Here is a 21,176-nt window from a genome sequence, read left to right as displayed (position 1 = left end):
TTAATAAGGTACAAACAGCTGTACTGTAGGCCTTCGAACATAGGTTGTTGATATGTTGGTCCCAGGAGAGACTATTCTGGATGGTCACTCCCAGGTCTTTGTGAGAGTCTCTTGTTAAGATTAGCTTCGAGTCCAAATTGTATAGGGAGTCATGAATGGTTTTACCAAAGTGGAAGTAGACACATTAGTGTGACGATTAGTACCAGGTCCACATGGCTTTGACATGTACAGGAATGCAATGATGCAAATACTAGATCTAGTTCTTTCAAGCTCCAAGTACGAGTGATGGAGGAATATTCTAGCTGTAACAGCTCTTAGTAACATTCACGTATTGTAAATCCAACAAGTAGAAGTTTATTCTATATTCTGACTATGGCCTAGATAGAATCAGAAGCTAATAATACTGATTACTTCCATCATCATGCTTGCTTCACTGATGAATAATATTACTGTGATACCTTCCTCTATTATCTATGATATCACCTTAGTAAATTTCAGCTTCTAGCTACAGAACTGATTATTTTTTACAGATTTGAAGAGTACAAGCAGCAGAGAAATCTATTTGCAATAATATTATTGTCCATGTTGCATTGCACATTGGTGCAAAAGATGTAGCGGTTTTCCCGTATACATACCTAACAGTATTCTAAACTTCTGTTAGTCTGGATTTTTTAGGGGTCAACGGTGGTATCCCTGCTAGCTGTAAATCGGAGAAAGATTTTGTCATCTTTCTTGGAGAAATATTCTGAGCTGAACGGATAGTCACGCTATATTAAACATAACAATTAGAGATTAATGTGTGTTGCATCATTCTCACAGATCACCTCCAGTTGATCAGCAAACTCTGCCTTGAGAGTTGAAACTGACGATACCCTTTTATGTCGAAACAAGAAACAATTGAAGAATCTCCAAAATAATGAAGAAAATGTACGTTGCATCAAGTGACCCCAACGACCTATTGTATGATGATATCTTAAGCAGCACGTTCTGGATTCTAGGAAAATATGACTCGAGGCTGGGAGGAAAATTGAGGAGCTGAGTTACGTCTCACTACAAGAGGATATGCATCAATATATCGTCCGCTACTGTGCATGGTTACTCTGAGGACAAGCATAAGATTCAATGGTTGTTCCCACGCAAGAGGAGGATAAAGTGAGGAAAAGAACTGATTGAGGGAGTGGAAGAAAATGGTGACCCTCGCCTTGAGGCAGCACCTCACCAAGCAAGGTGTGTGTGGTCAGTGATGATATTTAATAGACGGGCGGTCTGAGAAGTGTTCTGTGCAGACTGTCTCTAATTCTGAGACCATTACCAGTAACTTTCTGTGGTGTCGATTCTGCCGCTTTTTAGAATGTTCTGCCACTGTGCATGGTGTTTGTACTGTTGTCACAGGGGTTCAAACTTTAGTAGGCCCAATGTCTACATGATGTTGATTATCTACCCTCTGTAGGCTATCTTGTGGTTGGTTCCTCCGGGGTGAAGATGTATCTATGGACCAAGTCTGTTCTGAGGGGGAGGGGTGATTGTCACAAGTATTTGTTCTACAGTATCGAGAGCCATTGATACATGGAAACCACACCTGGTCTGGCCTGCACCAACAGGTGCGTCTTCTGTGGTAATATTTCTCGTCTCCCAGGTGCTGTGACCTATAGTTATAAGGAGGTTGGTTTTTGCCATCTCTCACTATAGTCTGATTAATATACCTTAATTCTCTGTAGTGAATTTGGAAAGTAAGTTTCGTGAATTCAAAATGACTCCCCCTCTCCCCCAGGAATTGTTTCCCCACATATCCTCCCCCCCAATTAACGCTCCATGCACTCCCCCCATGCAGGCACTATACCAACCCAGTGGGCACGGAGTGGTGTTGGAAGATGGACGATGCGGATAAAAAAACTCACTACCAAAATGGTCAAACAAATTAAAGGTCAGGTTAACATGCACTAACTGACTGTACGGCTAATGTCAACATACACAATACAAAAAGGTGCTTTGTTATAGCTAAGTCTGTGCTCGGTGGTTTAAAAACGTAATTTAGGCTTGTATCTGTTCAATAGTTTTGGTCAAATCGACAGACTCAATTTTTCCAACCAGCTGCGTCCAATTGCCGTCTCCCTGCTCGTAGTACGAGTGTGAGGTGTAGGTGCTGCCTCCGATTATGCCTGTGTTGTGGAGGTTGTTGGCCGGGTTGGCAGGGTCAACGATACGGGGGAGCCTGGCTGGAAACAAGTCTGGGTAGTCCCCTGGTTTGTAGTAGTCAACCCAATAGATACTGTGTGCATGCATAGATTGGAAAATACCTTGTGAAAGAAACGTTTGACACTGAAATTCTGCATGTGTTGACTTTAGTCATTTGTCTAAGCAAAATAATGTGATTATGTTAGTTTTCACAATTCGCTAACACATATAGTGCGTGTGGCTAGTTTTAGACTCAACGTACTCCGCTGTTAGGTGAGATTTCACTATCTGCTTCAAAGTGGCTGTTGTTCTGTAGAAACGGAAGCTAATAATTATTTGTACACAAGGGAGTTCCCCTACCGTTGCTCAATAGTTCCACCATAGTGCTGTTTCAATGCCAGCTCATAAGCTCTAAGCACCAGAATTGAGATGAGATAACTCTTTGGCCTTCCAGTACATAGCTTCCCCTCAGGCCATTCTTTGTTCCTCCACGCCTTAGCACGGCGAATAAGTTCTTTAGCCTGTAGGATTTTAAGTATACAAATTGAAACGCATGCCCTAGCTACTGTATACATGTGTGTCAGATTCGTGACATTGTACATGTGTATACTCACTTTATCATCCTGCTTTTCAATAAATGCAACCTGCCATTTTGAAGCATTCACTGAGAATCTAATGTGCATGGTATAGTGTTACAACTCAACACTTGTTGTGTTGTTATTGTGTGTTTAGCTTACCGAAATAATTGGGCAGGTTTTGCTCCGTCTTGTTTGGCTTTCCTCAGGTAGTCATAGAGATCTGCTGGATTCTCCCATTTTGGGCTGACCAAGACGTCAACGTCTATCGATAGCTCTCGATCTTGCTGGTCATATGTCTTGTATTTCAGTGACACAGACATTTTTAGTGGTGTTTGAAGCATGACACTCCGTAGACCTCCCAAAAAGCTTCGCAGTTTGTGTAGAGGCGTACGATATCCTTCACTCAGGACAGTGTCTGGATCCACACCTGTATAATTAAGTGTACTTGAGTCTCATTAATTAAAGTAAGCCCCCTTCCGCTATTTGAGGTTTCCTATAATTATGTATAGCGAGGTTTGTTATGTAATGATTATGTGTAGAGTATCGACATTTTATCTCAGCATATGTATTTGCTGCACGAAAAATATTGTTTGTAGGGCAGCCAAGTGAGTAACTTACTCTCTGAGTAGACCACTAGGTCCACATCGAAGTTGCCTGGAATGGCTGTGTACTGACCAAGGGAGCCAGCCTTGAGCACCTGGACTCTGTTCAGGCCATGTCTATGATGCTAGTGAATATATGTGTTCATGCTAGTTACCATAATTATATACATGTAGTAAATGTGACACAGATATGTTCCCACCCTGGTCGTGGTGATTAGTACAAACATAGATTGAAGAGTTAGAGGGATAGGAAACGGTTTGTATCTCGAGTAACATCCGCGCTACGCTGCGGTTTAATCGAGGCCATCACAACAATATCTATTTCTACACCCAGTGCATAATAAACTACAAGTAACTGTGCTTAGTCCGTGCAACTCACTTATATTTCTAGGTCTATACCTATTGTAGTAGTCATAACCAGCACGCTTACACGTTACATGTTCCAATAGCTCTAAAACAGCCTTGGGAACATATAACTTTATTGGAAAGTCTCTTTTTACTGGGTGTGGTCAGTCATTAGCAAGTACTATACACGTGGCTCATGGACTATAGGGGTGTTATAAGTTGCTGAAAGAGATGATGTCTCGAGGAAACACAGCTTTGGGTACCCGGCAAAAATGTGCTTAATAGCCTCGTTCATAGGGCGTAATGCGGATAATTTTCGTGGCTCCACTGCAGATTCAATGTAAAATCATCACGTGCACCACTCCGTTTCCTATCCCTCTAACTCTTCAATCTATGGTACAAACTACCTCGAGAAAATTGCTCTAGACAAAAATAACCACCTCTTATAGGCACAGTTTTACCACATAATACTAATATGCTAAACCACAGGCAATTTGTGTGATTGGAATTAGCCACCACCTGGGCACATCAGTGGCACTGATATCGACTATCGATCCTGACTTACTTTTATTTCTCTTGCAAGCTCATCCACAACTCTCATAGCATCATCAAATGTGATGTCCTTGTTCCTTGCCATCTTCTCTCTCTTTTTCTTTTCACTGGTCAACTTCTATATACCAGTCAGCTGTTATATAGGTTAGTCAATGGTTGTGGGTTTCCCCATTTTCCTACGAACAGTATTCATATTTGGCTAATATTAGAATGATTAATCATGAGGATGACGTGCTAATTTTGTTTTGTAGACAAGCCAAGAATAGTCGTCACTTGATGATGAAACCTACTTCATGTAATAATTATGCCTCGAGGCGTAGCCGCACGAGGGATACGGTAAAGCTGACTGTGTGTGTGTGTGTGTCTGTGTGTCTGTGTGTCTGTTCCAGCTGTAACTGCTCAACGGTTGCAATGCGACAAAAACTAACAGCTTCTATAGGCTTCTAGCCACGTTCTCTTGGATTTTGATTCGTGGATTTGCAAACTAAAGCTTCTTTCTCGAGTTATGGCTAGTTTGACTCACATTGAAGGCTGTTGCAGTCTCTTCAGAATCTTTCATAGCATCATCTGTCCGCACAAACTTTCTATTCAACATATGAGTTAGCCTTGCACTAAAGCGCTAGCTTTTTGTTAGCTACAATACTCAGAAAATATCTGTTAAAACAGCTAGCTAGCAGTAGCCATTTGTGAAATTGATCTCTTTGGACACACCCTTTAATTATTCCTGTGTATGTAATGCGCATGCGCGCTCATTCCCCACGTGTGAGAAAATAATAATATCCAAGATCCAGATCCAGATCCTCCTGGCAGAATCATCTTTGTCTTGAAGGCCTGGTAAGCCACAAAACACTACCATATAACAATATAGATAACAATATGCATGTACACAGGTCTTTTCTTCTTAGATATTATATACACTGAACTACAGATCTTGGAAGAATCAATTTTTTTCTTTCTTGAGGTCCTAGTAAGCCACATAATACAACAATAGATGCATGTAAATAAGTCTTTTCTTCTCAGTGACTTTATATAGATAAGCTAACTTTAATATAAAATTCATTATAGAAACTAATATAACACTCTAATACTTTTCAGCGAAAGCAAAAACATGGCGAGAGGCATTAGCACAGCGCCAGCTTGAACACTAGTTATGTACATGTACCTACGGTGTACTTCATTGTACAGATGTCACTTGATTATGTGTTTGTGTGGGTGTGTGCATGCATGGGAGGTTTTATAGTATACTTGGAATTTGGGTTGTTTGTTTGAACTGCTACTATGACTTGCAGAAAATATTTTCATGGAAAATTTGATGCAGATGAATTTACTACCAGTATTCATGGCTTTGTGGAGGCATACAATGAATAACGAACTATGGTAGTAGGGCACAGCTATCCTTTGATGTATATAGGGGCTTTATTTGCCAATATGCCATGTCATTCTGGTACTTACTGTGTCACCTTCCGTGTACGTAAAATTGTGCATGGTAGTATACAATAAATCACGTTTGCTTTACGAATGTACATTTTACATTCGGTTTTATCATTTACACAAATTTGTCTCTGAAGCTATTATAACTAGGCAACTAGTCTTACATTACAATGTATATATACACACCTGATACTCTAAGCACACAGGTTAATGTTTTATAGTTCCAAGTCATGCTTGGCTACACTAGACGCTGTAGCAGGTCCACTGAGTGTATGTTCTCTACCAGCTCAGACCACCCGTCGCCTCTCTGACCACGACTCTTGGCGACGCCCGTGTCATACAGATTATTGGCTGGGTTGGCCGGGTCAACGATACGCGGCAGTGAAGTTGGGAAGAGGTTGGGACCAGAGGGCACACCTCCACCCACGCTATAAAACTTCTCCCAGTAGATACTGTATGCAATGCAATCATACATGAGATAAATTAATACGTACCATATATTGCTGACTTACTCTATGCCGTGGCGGTTAAGGAGGAGATTCTTCAGCTCATCCATTGTGCTATAGTGTGTATATACATATCATTTGTGTAGTTTAAAGTGTTTTTAGCTTACGCTTCGGCGATCCTCCTTGTGTTGGAAGTTCCCATTCTCTTTGTGGCCTTCTCGTAGGCGTTGAGTACGAGTAAAGAGATGAGGTAGGACTTGGGCTTGTTGGACAGCTTCCTTTCGGACCAGAGCTTGTTACGCCAAGCCTTTGCACGCTTGATAAGCTCCTTCACCTGTAGCTCAGTGTAATTGTCGATCATGCCTTAGGCTATACAGTACCTGGTTAGGTTGTTGCTCAAAGAACTCCACCTGCCATTTAGCTGCACACACAGAGTACCTGCACACGTACAGCAATATCTAAAAACTGCAGCCCCACCTTTGTATGCATGGAATGGCCATGTATTTGCAATTGCAATGTAATTTGTCCGTTTAAATTACCTGCTATATATACTGTTAACTGTACTCACTCGTATCTTTCTTCTTTTGGGACACCTCGGAGGAAGTCGTAAAAGTCGTGTTGGTTGTTCCAGTACGGACTAACCAGGAGGTCAACATCGATAATGTCGTCAAACTTAAACTGGACGGAAAACTTGGTCCGTTTGGTTATCACGACTTTGGGCTGTCTTTCGAGAAACGTCTCCAGCTGATCTAGCCACTTACCAAATCCCTTGTACCGCATCGTATGCGTATCAACATCTGAATTGAAATTGTGTGTAGCTATATGCGACACAAAACTTGCAACTCTTCACAAACTTGTCACAAGATATTTGCGACCAAAACGCAATGCTTATCATACCATAGCTAATTCAGGTAACTCTGTTTTGGCCTACCTGGTGAGTAAATGACCAGGTCGAGGTCAAAGTCCCCCGGGACGGCTGTTCCATGCCCTAGAGAGCCTGCTTTTACCACTTCACCGATGGCAATTGGTTGGTTATCCTTTGTACGTACATCATGTACAAAGAGTATTAATAGTAGGTCATACTATTTCCAAGTACTTTATACAACTTGTGGTTTAGGTTTAGTATGAATTTTATTATGTATTTACCTTGAGTAGCGTAGCAATCTCGTTAACTGCCTCTTTAGCTCTTCTGTGGTTTAAAATGTCCGGGTGAGCCATTCTGTATCTCTATCCTGTCACTCTGTTATTTGAAGGTCTGTGTGTGGCACTGATTGTAGCCTCACTTTATAACCCTAGCTGTCTCTGCGCTAACAACTTTGATGTAGGGCTTTACCCTCCACCAAATGTGTCATGTCATTCTCAGGCAACTCCCGGGTACACAGACTAAACTGAGGGGAAAACGTTATCTATAGCCAGCTGGCAATACTACGTCATGGTTGTACTGTACTATATATACTTTCTGGGTAGTCTAACGTTAGTACATGTACATGTTATGTATATAGTTGCTGACTTTTAGCGTATATTAATTATATAGATGAATATGACTTCTGTGAACTCGTGATCACATTATGTCCTACTTGGAACTTGAGATGTTAGAATGACTTGTTTATGATTTTCAGGAGAATAATATGATGTATTGTCTCGATCACCATGGTAACTGCCTATAGTCTTATGTTCCTTATAATAGTACATGTACTAATTAAGTGCAACGAGATGTGTATGTCTATGATCAATACCTGCATCGTGCCGTTAGGATTTTGTCCGTTTGTTTCCCATTCAGACACGTCCCGTCGTTGCGGGTGGGCACCTGATTTAAGAAGAGTATTTGATGTTAAATGTACGTACATTAAAGGTTTGATGTATAATTATGATACTGTGAGTAAAGCAAAAATTATATGTATTCGTACAGTTGTGCAGTTATAACATTAGTCCATTAGTACTACAAATTGTAAACTGCTTAAGGGTGCCCGCACATAGTAACAAATTGACATAATTTAACCACAAAAATGCAACGTTTAGATCCTGAGACTTGCACACGCAGTATTTAATTTCAATGCGTGCGCTAGTATAGTAGTAACCACAAGTAACAACATAGTGGTTTTGTGAGAATGTCTTCAATTAAATTAACTACAAGCTGCAAAAGAAAATCAGGTAGCTACACAAACTAATAAATCAATAACAAAATAACACAATCCAATAAATACAGAGCCAGATTTGTAGCAAAGGAGTGCCTTCAGTAGTAGATGGGAGAAACGTAAGTGTGCCAATAGACCCCAGTCTCAGTACAATCAGCACGAGTGTCCAAGTTCCTCAACTAGCATTAGTCACACAGCAGGTTGGATTGTCTTTTAATGTTAATACACACTGTCTTCATTTGTGTCGAGTGGAGACGTTTCTCTTCAGTGCTTTAGACGTGTACTATCCACGATTCGAGCTGTTCATGGCACTATCCAGTGTTGTCCTTTCTCCTCAATGGCCACCTGCATGTTGATACGTCCGGTTGAGTGGCTGGTTGGGTCTTCCACCATGTTCCAGCACACAATGGCATCGCATCCTTCAGAAGCTGGAGATCCTTGCCACCAAGTTAGCAGAATGGTCCTGTGGTCAGGTACGAAAAAAATATTGTGAACAGGGGTGATGACAAAAATAAGTTGGTTCCTATGGATGGATTCTACCTGACCCGGTGCCACTACATAATTATTCACTGTACATGCACATGTATTGTCCAGATGAAGGGGACAGTCACCTTTCTGGCAAAAAACTTGGGATGGAGGACCTATACTTACAAACACGCTAGGAACTCGTCTGGAAGGTTGGCAATCATGTGTTATTATTTATTTTATGTATCACACTCACAGAAGCTCATTTCCAGATGTCCTGGCGATGGAGGCAGTTACAACACACCATTCACTGATCAGCTGCCTCCCCAACCTCCCTATTCGGTCTGCTAATAAGCAGATGGAGCTGTGTAGACCTCACAAAAGCGGAGGTTCCACCAATCTGATGCCCGGGGAAGCCAAGCATTACTGCAGCCCAGACAAAGAGACTGGTCCAACTTGGCCTGGAGCACAGCACTCTGGTGACACTGAGGTCCAAGAGTGGTATTACACACAGGCTTTCATGGAAGCTCTGAAGGGGAAGGGAGTGAAAAGCAAGGCCCTGTGTATCAAGCTAGCAAAGCTAGTTCATAGTTTACCATGAGCCAGCCAATTGTCAGCGCTGTCTGTAGCCCCAGCGTTGCCTATCTCTTCTCTTCAGGCTACTAACAAATGGCTCTTGATCTTCAACGCTAATTCTGCACTCTACGCACGCAATTGGGGCGTGGTCTACAGGCTTACGTCTTAATTTATACTCTAGCGTACGCGTACGCTAGAGCCAGATATAAAAAGTGTTCGATCTGACTATCTACGTACAGGACTTGGTCTATATTTAGCATGCTGCTATAATTAGGTAAGGTGAACAAAGTTACGGGCTGACTTTGTCCATATACGGTCTAGATTTTTCTCTAGAGGGTGTGTCATGACAAAAAATTCTCATAAATAGATAACAAAGGGATTTTACAACAAAAGCTCTTCGTAATGTTGAAGAGCTGTGTGTAGTGCACCTGCAAACAAACAATCAAGTCCATAGCTCTACTGGTTTCCTAAGCGGAACTTCTTTTAGCTATATGATGAAAATCAAGTGTAAAATCTGTTGTCATCATCCTTTCCTCTCCATTTTTGGAATGCACACTAGTAGAGTGTTGCTTCATAATCCTGTGAAGGATCCATGTCTCCCCTGCAGGTAGTTTCATAGTTAGCTTTCCCTAGCAACGTGTGTGTGGGCGTACGTGGGCGTAGGTGTTCCAGCACCCTTAATGCCCTTTATTGCATGCATCGTCATTATTCCTTCGTGTCATGAGGCTTGGTGAGAATGCAACACATCATAATTCCCCTGGACTGCGGCCACTGATCCTCCGAGAATAACCTCGGAAATATAATTATTATAGTTATTCCGATTCTGCTCTACTGAGATTGCCTTAAATGCTTCTTCGATAAAATTATGTTAATGTTACTGATTTTAGTATATACATGGATGCTCCACTTTTGCCGCCAAATAGTGCCATTTTGTTTGGATGTGTTAGAACTATAGAATGCTTTGTAGATAGTCAGGACCACCGCTCTCTTATAAGATGGTCACGTGAACTAATGAAAATCACACATTACCTGAGAAATATGCTATAATAATAATTATGGGTAAACAAAAAAGGCATTTCACTCATTCTTGGAAGCGTTTTGCTATCTTAATAACAATTTATGCTTGTACTTATAAAATTATACCCTTAAAAGAATGATTCAAATTTTTGTACAAAGCAAATAATATACACAAGGATGAATGATCAAAAGTCAACAGTCAGATCTAAGTTATGGATCTCTCTGAGAAACAACTGCCATCTCTTGGGAAACGAATCTTTCTTCTGTGGCTCAATTTGACAGACGCCATGTTTGTAGAGGTTCTTGTAAGGGTTGGATGGGTCGATGATGCGTGGCTTCTCGGGTAGGTAGTGACCGTACTTCTCCATAATCACAGGGTTCTCCCCGGGGACGTGAATGCTGTATTGATAGAGAGTAGTTGTGTGTCTGTACATTTATTTAGGTTTTTGGTACTTCCTTTAATGGCTACTGCATTGCAATGTTTTTGCGGCCTGGCACGTGTTTAGGGTATGAAATTTTGTACAAATTCATGACTGTATATACCGTATAATTAATTTTATATGTATAGAGGGTATAATTATTTCGAGGGTATAAATGTTCGTGGTTTTCGCGGATTAAGCATGTACCGCGAATATTTATAACCCTGAATTTAATATCGCATGCATGCATGCTGCAAAAGGCTGCTATTCCACGAAAATGAACGCAAAAATTTATACCCTCGAAATATACCCGCTATACGGTACAGTATATACATACCATAATGTTGTACCACAATGTTTTACTGTACATAGTGGTAAAATAATGGTAAAGCAACTCACTCTAGGTCTTGATTTATAGCAATACTCTCGACCAGCTTCTTGATATCCTTGGTCATCCTATATAAGCGAGAGAAGCAAGTGGATGCAAACTTTTCCCAAATCAATAGCCCACCCACCATTTTGCCAGTTCTTCTAGTGATTCTGCCTGTGCTAACTCAGCAGGTGCATGTTCGTAGGATATCAGTACGAGCATAGACAGTAGGTAGGATTTAGGGCAGCCATTTTTCTGCTTGTCCCATGTTCTGTTTCTCCATGCCTTGAATCTTTTTATAAGTGTTTTTTCCTGTTAATAAATCATGTGACATACTGTAGATATCGTAAATATTTCGTACTTGTTGTGGTTGTGATTTTACTAGCATTGTCTGATACTTGAACAGTCCACAGCAAAACCTGACTTTGTGTGTGCATAATTAGAGAGAGTAATATCATAGAACGATAAGAGACAAGAAGGTTACGCACAAATTCCTCCTCTTTGGATGCATTCCTTTGAGGTAGTCGTACAAATCCCCCAAGTTTTGTTTCTTCCATTGAGGACTGAGTTGTAAATCAATGTTCAGGTTAGAGGTCTCGAAACGCCAGCCGTGGTACAACCTCTCAATGTTCTTTATGTCAGTAATGGAGTGCCTTAGGCACTTGATTGTTCTGCCCAGTATGAATTTGTACTGTTCCTCAGATACCTCTTTCGTGCTCGGATGCAGACCTGTATAGTAAGATACCATAACGCATAAGATAACATAATTATGTATAATCATGTAAGTATTTTTAGTTTTTAAATTTGAGATTGAACATAATTATTATAATTTTTTTATATGCACAATAATTATGTTTCAGTCTGTGTGAGCCTTTGTAGGGCTTGTAGGGTTAGCATGAATTTAGGCTAATGCACAACATGAATTAATATAGCTCATTTGCTCTCATGAACTGTAGTATATATAGTGTATGCATAGTGTGTTTGTACTTGGTGAATAGATGCATAGATCAACATCAAAGTGTGCAGGCAGACTTGTCTCTTGCCCCAGGGACCCTCCAAGGTATACTTCAGATATGCTTATGCCCAGAGTACTGTAGACTCCTAGAGCAGAAAAACACAGTGCACATGGCATATCTAGAGTTCCAAATGAAGATCACCTTCTTTTTTAGTATGCTTCTAACCCTCTTCACAAATGCTGTGACATCTTTGAGTGGAGTCCTCACTCTACTAGCTTTGCTCATGGGTACTGCCAGAGCCAGTGCCATTGTCACATGGCCTTGTGTATACTATGTATACAGGGGCGGATCCAGGAAAAACAAAGGGGGGGGGCTAGACTAGCTAGAAAGGGGCGAAGCCCTGTACGAGGGCAGCCTCGCCGGAGGCGAATTTTTTTGCAAGATTTGACCTTTGAACGTTCATATTAATGAGTAGAATACGTTGACCTCTGCACTTACTTTTAATACTATGGTGATACTGTACTGATCAGATGTACGTACGTACGTACAGCTAGCTAGCTAGCTAGGTACGTCCAGCTAGCTACCCTAGATCCTTTATACTCCTAGTAGCTGTTGTCTAGCATCTCTGAAGTGATTTCAAGTGAGTCTACAGATGCATAATTGGTGGCAAAATTGTTGTAGAGTCAGACTACAACACATGGTAGTTTTTTCAAAAGGGGGGGGCTTCAGCCCCTCAAAATCACCCCTGGATCCGCCCCTGGTATAGTAAGCTAGCTAGCTAGCTTGATCCCTTCCTTGTTTATGGATGTTTGGTTGAGGACATTTACCTAATAAATAATGTTGCTGTTTGCTTATCAAGTTGATGCTGCATAAAAAAAAACTTTTGCCTCAGCCTCTAGTCTTGCTCTATTCATCTAGTTCATGTAGCTAATCATGCATGCTCTCACATTTTTGGCCTAATAGGTACGTTTTTTTGTATGTTTGAGCTTCAATCTATCAATCGGCAGCAAAATATAAATTTCCCCGACATTTTTCCTCTCCCTTAGCCATTTCCCCTATTTCACTCGAATACACATAATTATTGTTTGATTATATATATGCTTGTAGTGACACACATTTTCACTTAACTCAAGCTTTCCTATATATAGAATCAGCCTCGGTTATACTGTATCCAGTAGCAACGTCAACCACGTCTCTTTTAGGAGACCTATCAGAAGTAATTGCTTAATTATAATTATAGTGCTCATAAACAATGCATGCATGGTGCCCTGGCCCAACGAGCCTCTACAAATATCTCAGATGCCTTTATACATGTCCTATATAATATATACTTTCTTTTGAAATGCCTCATGTGTATACACGATGATGATTATTGTGTATAATAATAAATACTCATATAATGGCCTCTATAAACAGTCCTTGTTTAGGATGCCAGATACGTGCTTAACTATCTCCCTATATACATGTAGCTTGTCCTATTGGTCTTCTTTTGTGTCTTGCCATGTTATTCTAAATATTGTATGTCTGGCTACGGAGAGGAGAGTCCCTTAATTTGTTGCAAAATACTTTTTGTTATTTTTGGTCACACATGCATGCATGGAAACTCTATAAGTTAACAATGTGCTACTATAGTCCTGTGTATGTAAGTACTAAAGTTAGTCAGCTCTCTTGAACGGTCTTAACGTGTGATCTCCTCCACACTCTTCTCAAGGTCAAAGTATTTCACTTTGTCCACAAACTGGCTCCAGTCCCCATCCCCACGCTCGTAGTCACATGGCCTTTTCTTGGGTGGGTACGGCCCAATGCCAGACTGGTAGACATTGTTAGCTGGATTGGCCGGGTCGACCAGGCGTGGAGTGGACGAAGGAAAGAGGGTGGGGTAGTCTCTAGCGTTGTAGTAGTTCTCCCAGTAAATGCTGGAAAATTAGCATGCATGCAGACTCGGTTGTATACAGTTGTATATCATGCACATGCGTATATGCACTGCAAAAACATGCACATGCACTCTGGGTTACTTACTTCATTGTCCTGTGGTTGCGGACAATTTCCTTCAGTTTTTGTGTTGTGCTGTGTGGAGTGTCAAATATTAACTTGTATATAATTATATTATTGTAATTTTACGTACCTTTTGGCAGTACCAGAGGAAGTCTTGTATGCGTGAAGTACCAGCAGAGTGAGCAAGTAGGAACTTGGTCGACCTCGGCCTCCCTTGCTCTTTTGCCATAGCTGGTTCCTCCATGCTTTAGCTCGTATGATTAGCTGCTTCACCTTATGTTTGTTTGTGTGACAATCTATTAGGTATTTACTGAACGTAATGTGTTGGTGAACTCACAGATGAATCTTGCTCCTTCATGAAAGCAACTTGCCACTTGGATGCATTCACACTGAACCTGCAGAAACCATACATGCAGTGATTTCGATTTACTCAAAGAGAGCATTCGTGCTTTCATTATATAGTCAGCATAAAGCATGCATGCATGTGAAGTAATGCGTGTAGCTTACTTATGCCTGGCTTCAGCATCGTTAGGCACCCTATCTCGTAGGAATTCAAAGAGCTCTCGTGGATGTTTGGGTTGTCCCCCCCACCAGACAGGGCTGACTAGGAGGTCCACATCGATGTAGCCCTCATATTGAAACTGAACAGCGTATCTAGTCAGATTGATGTTAGTGACGATTCCTGCCCTGAAGACTCTGCCATCTGTTATGAAAGCCCTTATTTTCTCTAAGTAGCTTTCGTATCCGTTTCTGTTCACTGTATCTCTGTTCACATCTGCATGTTCAAATTGCATTCAGTAATTATTATTTATTAAATGATGTAAAGACAAGCATATAGCTAGTCCCGTATATATATACTCACCGCTAGAGTAGAGTACCAGGTCAATGTCGAAGTGTTCAGGCACAGCCGTCCCATGTCCCATAGAGCCAGCCTTAACAATCTCATTCACTCTAATACTGGGGCTTTGTGTGTACTTTGAAAGGTTTGTCTGAATTGAAAATTCTATAGATAACTTGTGATATAATTATATATAGCTTTGTCACAGTACTGAATAGCTAGTATATATATGTAGGGGTATTAATATTTATATAGGGTAGAGTTACAGTGGCGCATGGGTCGAGTACCTGTAATCTTAGGACTAGTTCTCCAATTGCTTTCTCAGCTTCAGTATGATTTGGGGCACGAGAGGCTGCCATGTTGGTATGTATATAGCTTTCAGCTAAAATGAAGTTAGAAATCCAAAGTATATAGGTACGTATACACATTGGAGGTCCTAGCTCTTTTATAGTTGTAATAATTGAGTTTCTCCGTAACTGTATTTCTATAGTAGGAGTGAATATTGTGGTATGTCATGAATTCTGTTATACAGTAACTGTATAATTGTGTGTGTAGTGTATACATTAATTGGTTGCTTATAGTTCCTGGAATATTAGACTCAAGAGTCTGCATTTATTATTGCAATTTTATTGATGGTAGCAAACATGAACATGTATAGCTGCAATGAACAGCTAGTAAATGTGCTTGTAAAGCTAAATGACCTATGTGAGGTTCATCACAAGATTAAGTGTTTCTATTCTCTTTGCAAATATCTCCCATTGTTCTTTAATGTCCTTTCCCCCGCTCGGTTTTACTTCCCCGAGGCCTTGTCGGTACAAGTTTGTGAATGGGTTGGCAGGATCGAGGAGGCATGGCCGGTCTGGGAGGATGTCACAGTACTTCTCCATTATTAAGGGGTTCTCCCCAGGGACTATGAGGCTGTGATATGTATGTAATAATTTTTATTATACGTAATATTTATGTATACTGAGAGTGAACTTACTCCAAGCTGGCGTCAGGTAAAATATCTTCTTTAACTAGATACTTCAGATCATTTGTCATCCTGTATATACGTGATAATTATGGTCAATAATTCATTTTTCTCTAGCCAGTCCAGACTGCTCACCATTCTGCCAATTCTAGTAGTTTTGCTTGTTCAACACAGACTCTGAGCCACTGTCGTATGAGATTACAACAAGGAATATAGATTTTGGGCGATGCACCACTTGGTGTATACTCGCAAGTGGTTTTAATGCAATTTCCAATTGTCTGCGAGAACAGATTTTTGCGATTTTACTATCATGCATTTGCAGAAGTAACATAAATTAATACTCGCGACAATAATGTCACCTTATAGTATTTTATGGTCAGTGTTATAGTTATCAGTTTAGGGTAAATCTGGTATGTATTCCTGACAATAATTAGTAATCTATATAGATCAAAGGATAGCACTAAATGCACGTGTGGTTGTACTGCATGGTCCACAACATTGCTGCTTTTCATGTGCTGTTATACTTTTATCAGTAACGTAGTGTGCGTATATAAGTGCACTGCACTCTAATGGCAATGGGATTGATTGTATAGAGGCACGTAAAATTGGTTGTTTTCTCTGATGTGTATAATTTGACTGCCCCCCCCCCCTCAGCTTTAATGACTATAAAGAAACACATGTCATGTTATAGCTATAGATATAGCTACAGAATGCATCTTTTAGTTTATAGTTCATCCATTTAAATTTAAGGTAGTTACTGAAATGCCTCCAGCTCCGCACTCACTAGCACGCACCTTCATGCTTAGCAACTTTTGTACTGAGATGATTCCCATGAAAAGTTCCTTCAGAATATTCATTGTTTTGAGGTTAACCATCATGAACATGACAAACATTATAGTATTAATTCCTAGTAAAGTTTTCAGTTGTGCCAGTTTCTAGTACTACATGCATGAAATGCTAACCATTAGCTATTACACCTATACATGCATGCTCATTTAAGACTTTAATATTCCACAGCTTTTGTGAGATCGATAGTGTCAATGTTAGTGACCAGCTGTGTCCAGTTCCCATTTATCCCAGTTTTATATACACGTTGTTTGTAGGGTTTGCCGGATCGAGAATTCTTGGTTCTCTTTCACTTGGTATATATAGTCGTGGATAGAGAGTAGATACACTATAAGTGTAGTACCTCTTCCAGTGCATACTGTAGTTTATGTTATTGTGCATGGTTATCAGTGTCAATCTTATATTCATCTGACTTACTTAACAGTTGTGTGATCCCTAACAATCTTCTTTAGCTCAACTTTTGTCCTGCGTGCATGGTTGGGTATAGATACACACAATTGTGTTATATATATAAACTAAAATTCTGCTTTACTGAACTTACTCTCTAGCAATTAATGAGGTGCTTGATGTGCTGACACCACGCCCTCGTGCATTTTCGTATGCCTTCAATACAAGAAGAGAGATGAGATAAGATGTTGGTTTTCCCACATTACTGTGTGACCATGTTTTGTTCCTCCAAGCCTTAGCACGCTTGACAAACTCTTTAGCCTGCATGCATACATGTCATACGGTTATGTGTATGTCTTAGAATAATTATTGTTTGCTTACCTGACTTGGAACCTCACTGAAAAATTGCACCTGCCACTTTGAGGCATTCACTGAGAAACTGAAACAGATGCATGTATGGCATTATGACATGCAGTGTATAGCTATATATTACTGTACTCACTCGAAAAGGTGTTCTCGGTCAACATCTTGGAGAAACGTCCAGAGTGCATCTAGATTTGGCCAGTTTGGGCTAACCAGCAGATCCACTTCAATTCCATAGTAGTAGAAATTCACTGCATGTGGTTTGGTTTTGCTGAGCGTCACTCCCGGCACACTGCGTAAGAAGATCCTCAGTTTGTCTAAATACTTCCCATAGCCCGTGTCTATATCTCCAAAAGTTGTGCACTGTCTTTTTGCCCTGGTGTTTTTTATTTCTCTTGCATCTACATCTACAAAAGTACGTGGGAAATGCATGCATGGGCCAGCTTTTAGCTAAATAATTTATTGTATACATATATTTTATAATCGTTTTCCTAAACACTCTCAATGTCGGCTTATAAATACCTGAAGAGTAGATGACTAAGTCCAAGTCAAACTTTCCTGGAACTGCAGTGCCATGTCCCAGAGAGCCAGCTTTGATCACCTCTTTTCACAGCTAGGCCGATATCTCCATGCTATATACGTATATGATAGTAATATAAACATTTAAGCATGTTCACTTACAATTATACAGTTGAGTCATGCAGGTAGAACTCATGTATAGAGCTATTACCTGGAATGCAGTGACAAGTTTGTCTACTTTAACTTTTGCTTCCTCTATAGTGAGTACTTTAGTCACTTTATGAGCCATTTCAGATATGCTATGATATAGAAAGATCTACACTGTAAAAAATGATTGAAAAAAAGTGCGGTGGACACACTAAAACCGTCGCATATAGCACGCTTTTTTGAAAAAGTGTGCTATATGCGACGGTTTTAGTGCGCTCACCGCACTTTTTTTTTTACAGTGTATGTATGCAGGCTTGAAGTCTTTATAAAATACAAACTGTTGAGGCCATGCAGTTAGGGGGTAGTACCTAATTTTAGAAGTGACATCATTTACTAGCATCATTATATAACATTTGTACCTAATGAATATTGGTGTTGGTGTAAATCACAAGCCAGACAAATCAGATTATGAATAAACTATATATAAGACACATAAATGCTATAGCACGAGTATATCGTGTCTCTTACAAGTCTAATACCCTTCTCTAAGGATCATCTCTCCATGCTTTTGCCCTCTAAATATAGGCAGCCTGCTTGGAGAAATGTCCTGAGCAGTACACAATAATTATAGTAACGCTCTTACAGATATATCAATGAGTATTGCATAATGCTCACAGATCACCTCCAATTGATTAGCAAACTCTGCCTCGACAGTTGAAACTGACCAACCAGAAGACCCCATGCATCATTGATGTCGAAACGACTGAAAAGCTTCAAATGAATCTGATGAAGATAATGTTAGTATACCAAGTGCATGAACCAGAAAACCTGTTGAATGGTCTATAGAGCAGCACCTTCTGGGTTATAGAACATAATATTATGCCTCAAAGTTGATAGGAAAGTGAAGAGTTGAGTGAAGAAAAAAATTGTGAAACGATCACGACTCCATCAATAGTGTTTTAAATTTTAGTTCCTCGTATATACCAACTGTATGAGATGTGTGAACTGAATACGTATTGTTCACTTTCTTATTCATCTATGATGCATTCAGTATTCAACTTGTGTGTATTTTTACTACTACTAGGGATAGGCAGGCTATCAAGCTTTTTCCTGTGGCAATTAGTATACCAGGTCCATGTTGCTTCGAGATGCATGCATCCATTGCCTGAAGCAAGCTAGATGATGATGCCAGGCTCAAATAATATATAGTTAAGTTCTCCATGGTTCTTGATGTTGTAAGAGACATGTGAACCCTCAAGGTATAATATATATTTAGCTACAAGCTAATAATAGTTTTGTAGGTCCGGGAAACACAGACGTTTTCAGGTGTGATAGACCAATCTGGAAGCCAAAATATGTGGTATTTTCCCCATTGACAGGTATATAGTCAGAAGCACACATACAGGCTATAAGTATAGACTCTTGTTAATCTATCTATCCTTGGGACAATGCAGCTTGGCCAGAATAGCGAGGTGTCCGCATTTCAGAAAATAGCCGCGGCTAAAAAACGAACCTACCTCACTAATTGTGCGGTTCTGTCTCAAGGATAATTGCTCTCTATTTTATCTGCCAAACCACACCCAAAACGTCATATCCGGCCGTAATAAACATTGAAGACTTAGTATTTGTGGAAGCCCATGCAGTATACAGAATAGCAAGTGGCTGCATTCAGGGCGAGTTTTGTGCAGTAAACATCTATATCGTATTACTATAGCATATTTTGCTGGTGAAAAACCTTTGCGAATGAGCTAAATCAGCAGAAAAGTTGATCCTTTGCGATCTAACTATTGCGTCTGGCAAGGATCATGTGTAAATACTAGTAATAATTTAGGTTTTGCGGATTTTTTTATTGCGAATTGATCAACCATCGCAAAGTTCGTAAATGTTGCTCGCAAAACATTCTAGTAATACGGTATAGCTAGCAATCTGTCCTGAACCAAATGGCCGATATTATCGAGGTGGCCGCCGTGCTTTAGAGAGCTGGAAAAGCAAGAGTCTACTGTATAATTATGATATACCACACCTACGAGGAGGATATACGCACCCATAAATGATATCGTCTGGTACTATGGTTACTCTGAAGACAAGCATACATGTTGTACGAATCAATGGTTGTTCCCACGCAGGAGAAGGATGAAGTGAGGAAAGAACTGAGGGAGCTGAGGTAAACGATGATTTTCATTCTGAGGCAATACCTCACTAAGCATGGTGTGTGTGTGTGTGTGTGATTAGGTTGGCTTTTACCATACAAATTCTCTGCAGCTGACTTAGCAAGTAAATTCAAAACTACCTCCCCCTTCCCACGTGCACGTATGCTTATTATTTCCCCACATACTCACTCCACCCCCCCACTTAACACTCCACTCCCCCAGGCACCATACCAGCACAACAGTGGGCATGGTGTGACGTTGAAAGATGGACGATGCAGATACCATTCTAAAAGGAGCTCTAGACAATCACTATTAGATAGTCAAACAGTTCAAAGGTCAGATTAACAATACACTCAGTCGCCGATTGTACGGCTAATGTCAACATACATCGTACCGTCCTGATTTGGTTGTTGCTCAAAGAATTTCACCTGCCATTTAGCAGCGCACACAGAGTATATTTGTACACGCACACATTAGAGTTTAGACTATCGCAAATTATGGAGAGCGGCAGCCCCATCTTATAGTTACATCGATAGACCGTGCATTTTACAATTGTCAAATATTTAATTTCTCCTTTAAAAGTTACCTACAATACTGTACGTATATATATACATTCAACTTATTCGTATCTTTTTTCTTTTGGGACACCTTGAGGAAGTCGTAAACATGGTTGTTCCAGTATACGGACTAACGAAGAGGTCAACGTCGATAATGTCGTCAAACTTAAATTGGACAGAAAACTTGGTCTGTTTGGTTGTCGCGACTTTGGGCTGTCTTTCGAGAAACGTCTGTAGCTGATCTAGCCACTTACCAAATCCCTACAAACATAATATTATCATATACTCTTGGCAATATTTAGACAATGTTGTGGATAATATTTTCGTGGTATACTGA

The 21,176-nt window shown here is 40.3% G+C and overlaps 4 protein-coding genes and 2 long non-coding RNA genes across 8 annotated transcripts; 1 reads left to right on the top strand and 5 right to left on the bottom strand.

The window, feature by feature from the left end:
• The first annotated feature begins 171 nt into the window (after positions 1–171).
• LOC135339860 (uncharacterized) lies at positions 172–20,720 on the top strand. Of its 3 annotated transcripts, XR_010396083.1 has the most exons (7): positions 193–346; positions 820–1,227; positions 1,451–1,601; positions 1,832–1,924; positions 7,910–7,966; positions 20,259–20,296; positions 20,505–20,720. It is a non-coding gene; the product is annotated as an uncharacterized LOC135339860 (long non-coding RNA). The 3 variants fall into 3 exon arrangements; XR_010396082.1 differs by lacking the exon at positions 7,910–7,966 and having other exon boundaries at positions 194–346; positions 20,505–20,715; XR_010396084.1 differs by lacking the exons at positions 7,910–7,966; positions 20,259–20,296; positions 20,505–20,720 and having other exon boundaries at positions 172–346; positions 1,832–6,870.
• LOC135339758 (inactive 2'-5'-oligoadenylate synthase 1B-like) lies at positions 1,880–4,484 on the bottom strand. Its single transcript, XM_064536024.1, has 7 exons — positions 4,266–4,484; positions 3,372–3,480; positions 2,913–3,180; positions 2,790–2,847; positions 2,536–2,696; positions 2,438–2,485; positions 1,880–2,269 (listed from the first exon to the last, which is right to left on the bottom strand). The coding sequence occupies exons 1-7, from the start codon at positions 4,335–4,337 to the stop codon at positions 2,032–2,034; spliced, it is 954 nt and encodes a 317-aa protein (XP_064392094.1). The 5' UTR covers positions 4,338–4,484; the 3' UTR covers positions 1,880–2,031.
• Positions 5,742–7,461, bottom strand: LOC135339773 (2'-5'-oligoadenylate synthase-like protein 2). Its single transcript, XM_064536040.1, has 7 exons — positions 7,276–7,461; positions 7,061–7,166; positions 6,698–6,926; positions 6,510–6,567; positions 6,297–6,463; positions 6,196–6,243; positions 5,742–6,135 (listed from the first exon to the last, which is right to left on the bottom strand). The coding sequence occupies exons 1-7, from the start codon at positions 7,345–7,347 to the stop codon at positions 5,922–5,924; spliced, it is 894 nt and encodes a 297-aa protein (XP_064392110.1). The 5' UTR covers positions 7,348–7,461; the 3' UTR covers positions 5,742–5,921.
• On the bottom strand, positions 8,224–9,433 carry LOC135339855 (uncharacterized). The gene is made up of 3 exons (XR_010396077.1): positions 9,326–9,433; positions 8,986–9,258; positions 8,224–8,727 (listed from the first exon to the last, which is right to left on the bottom strand). It is a non-coding gene; the product is annotated as an uncharacterized LOC135339855 (long non-coding RNA).
• Positions 10,443–12,400, bottom strand: LOC135339778 (uncharacterized). Its single transcript, XM_064536045.1, has 6 exons — positions 12,099–12,400; positions 11,600–11,840; positions 11,473–11,530; positions 11,257–11,423; positions 11,141–11,197; positions 10,443–10,721 (listed from the first exon to the last, which is right to left on the bottom strand). Exons 1-6 carry the CDS (start codon positions 12,241–12,243, stop codon positions 10,508–10,510), a joined length of 882 nt encoding a protein of 293 aa, XP_064392115.1. The 5' UTR covers positions 12,244–12,400; the 3' UTR covers positions 10,443–10,507.
• On the bottom strand, positions 13,516–18,519 carry LOC135340164 (2'-5'-oligoadenylate synthase 2-like). Its single transcript, XM_064536488.1, has 15 exons — positions 18,501–18,519; positions 17,989–18,069; positions 17,606–17,873; positions 17,485–17,542; positions 17,258–17,424; positions 17,134–17,181; positions 16,945–17,074; positions 16,655–16,712; positions 15,188–15,384; positions 14,925–15,051; positions 14,570–14,837; positions 14,400–14,457; positions 14,193–14,335; positions 14,087–14,134; positions 13,516–13,983 (listed from the first exon to the last, which is right to left on the bottom strand). Exons 1-15 carry the CDS (start codon positions 18,517–18,519, stop codon positions 13,746–13,748), a joined length of 1,908 nt encoding a protein of 635 aa, XP_064392558.1. The 3' UTR covers positions 13,516–13,745.
• Positions 20,721–21,176: the final 456 nt, after the last annotated feature.

Source organism: Halichondria panicea, chromosome 8, assembly GCF_963675165.1.
Source record: "Halichondria panicea chromosome 8, odHalPani1.1, whole genome shotgun sequence".
Classification (NCBI taxonomy): Eukaryota; Metazoa; Porifera; class Demospongiae; order Suberitida; family Halichondriidae; genus Halichondria; species Halichondria panicea.
The sequence above is the reverse complement of the archived record's forward strand: the minus strand, read 5'-3'. Positions and strand labels throughout refer to the sequence as shown.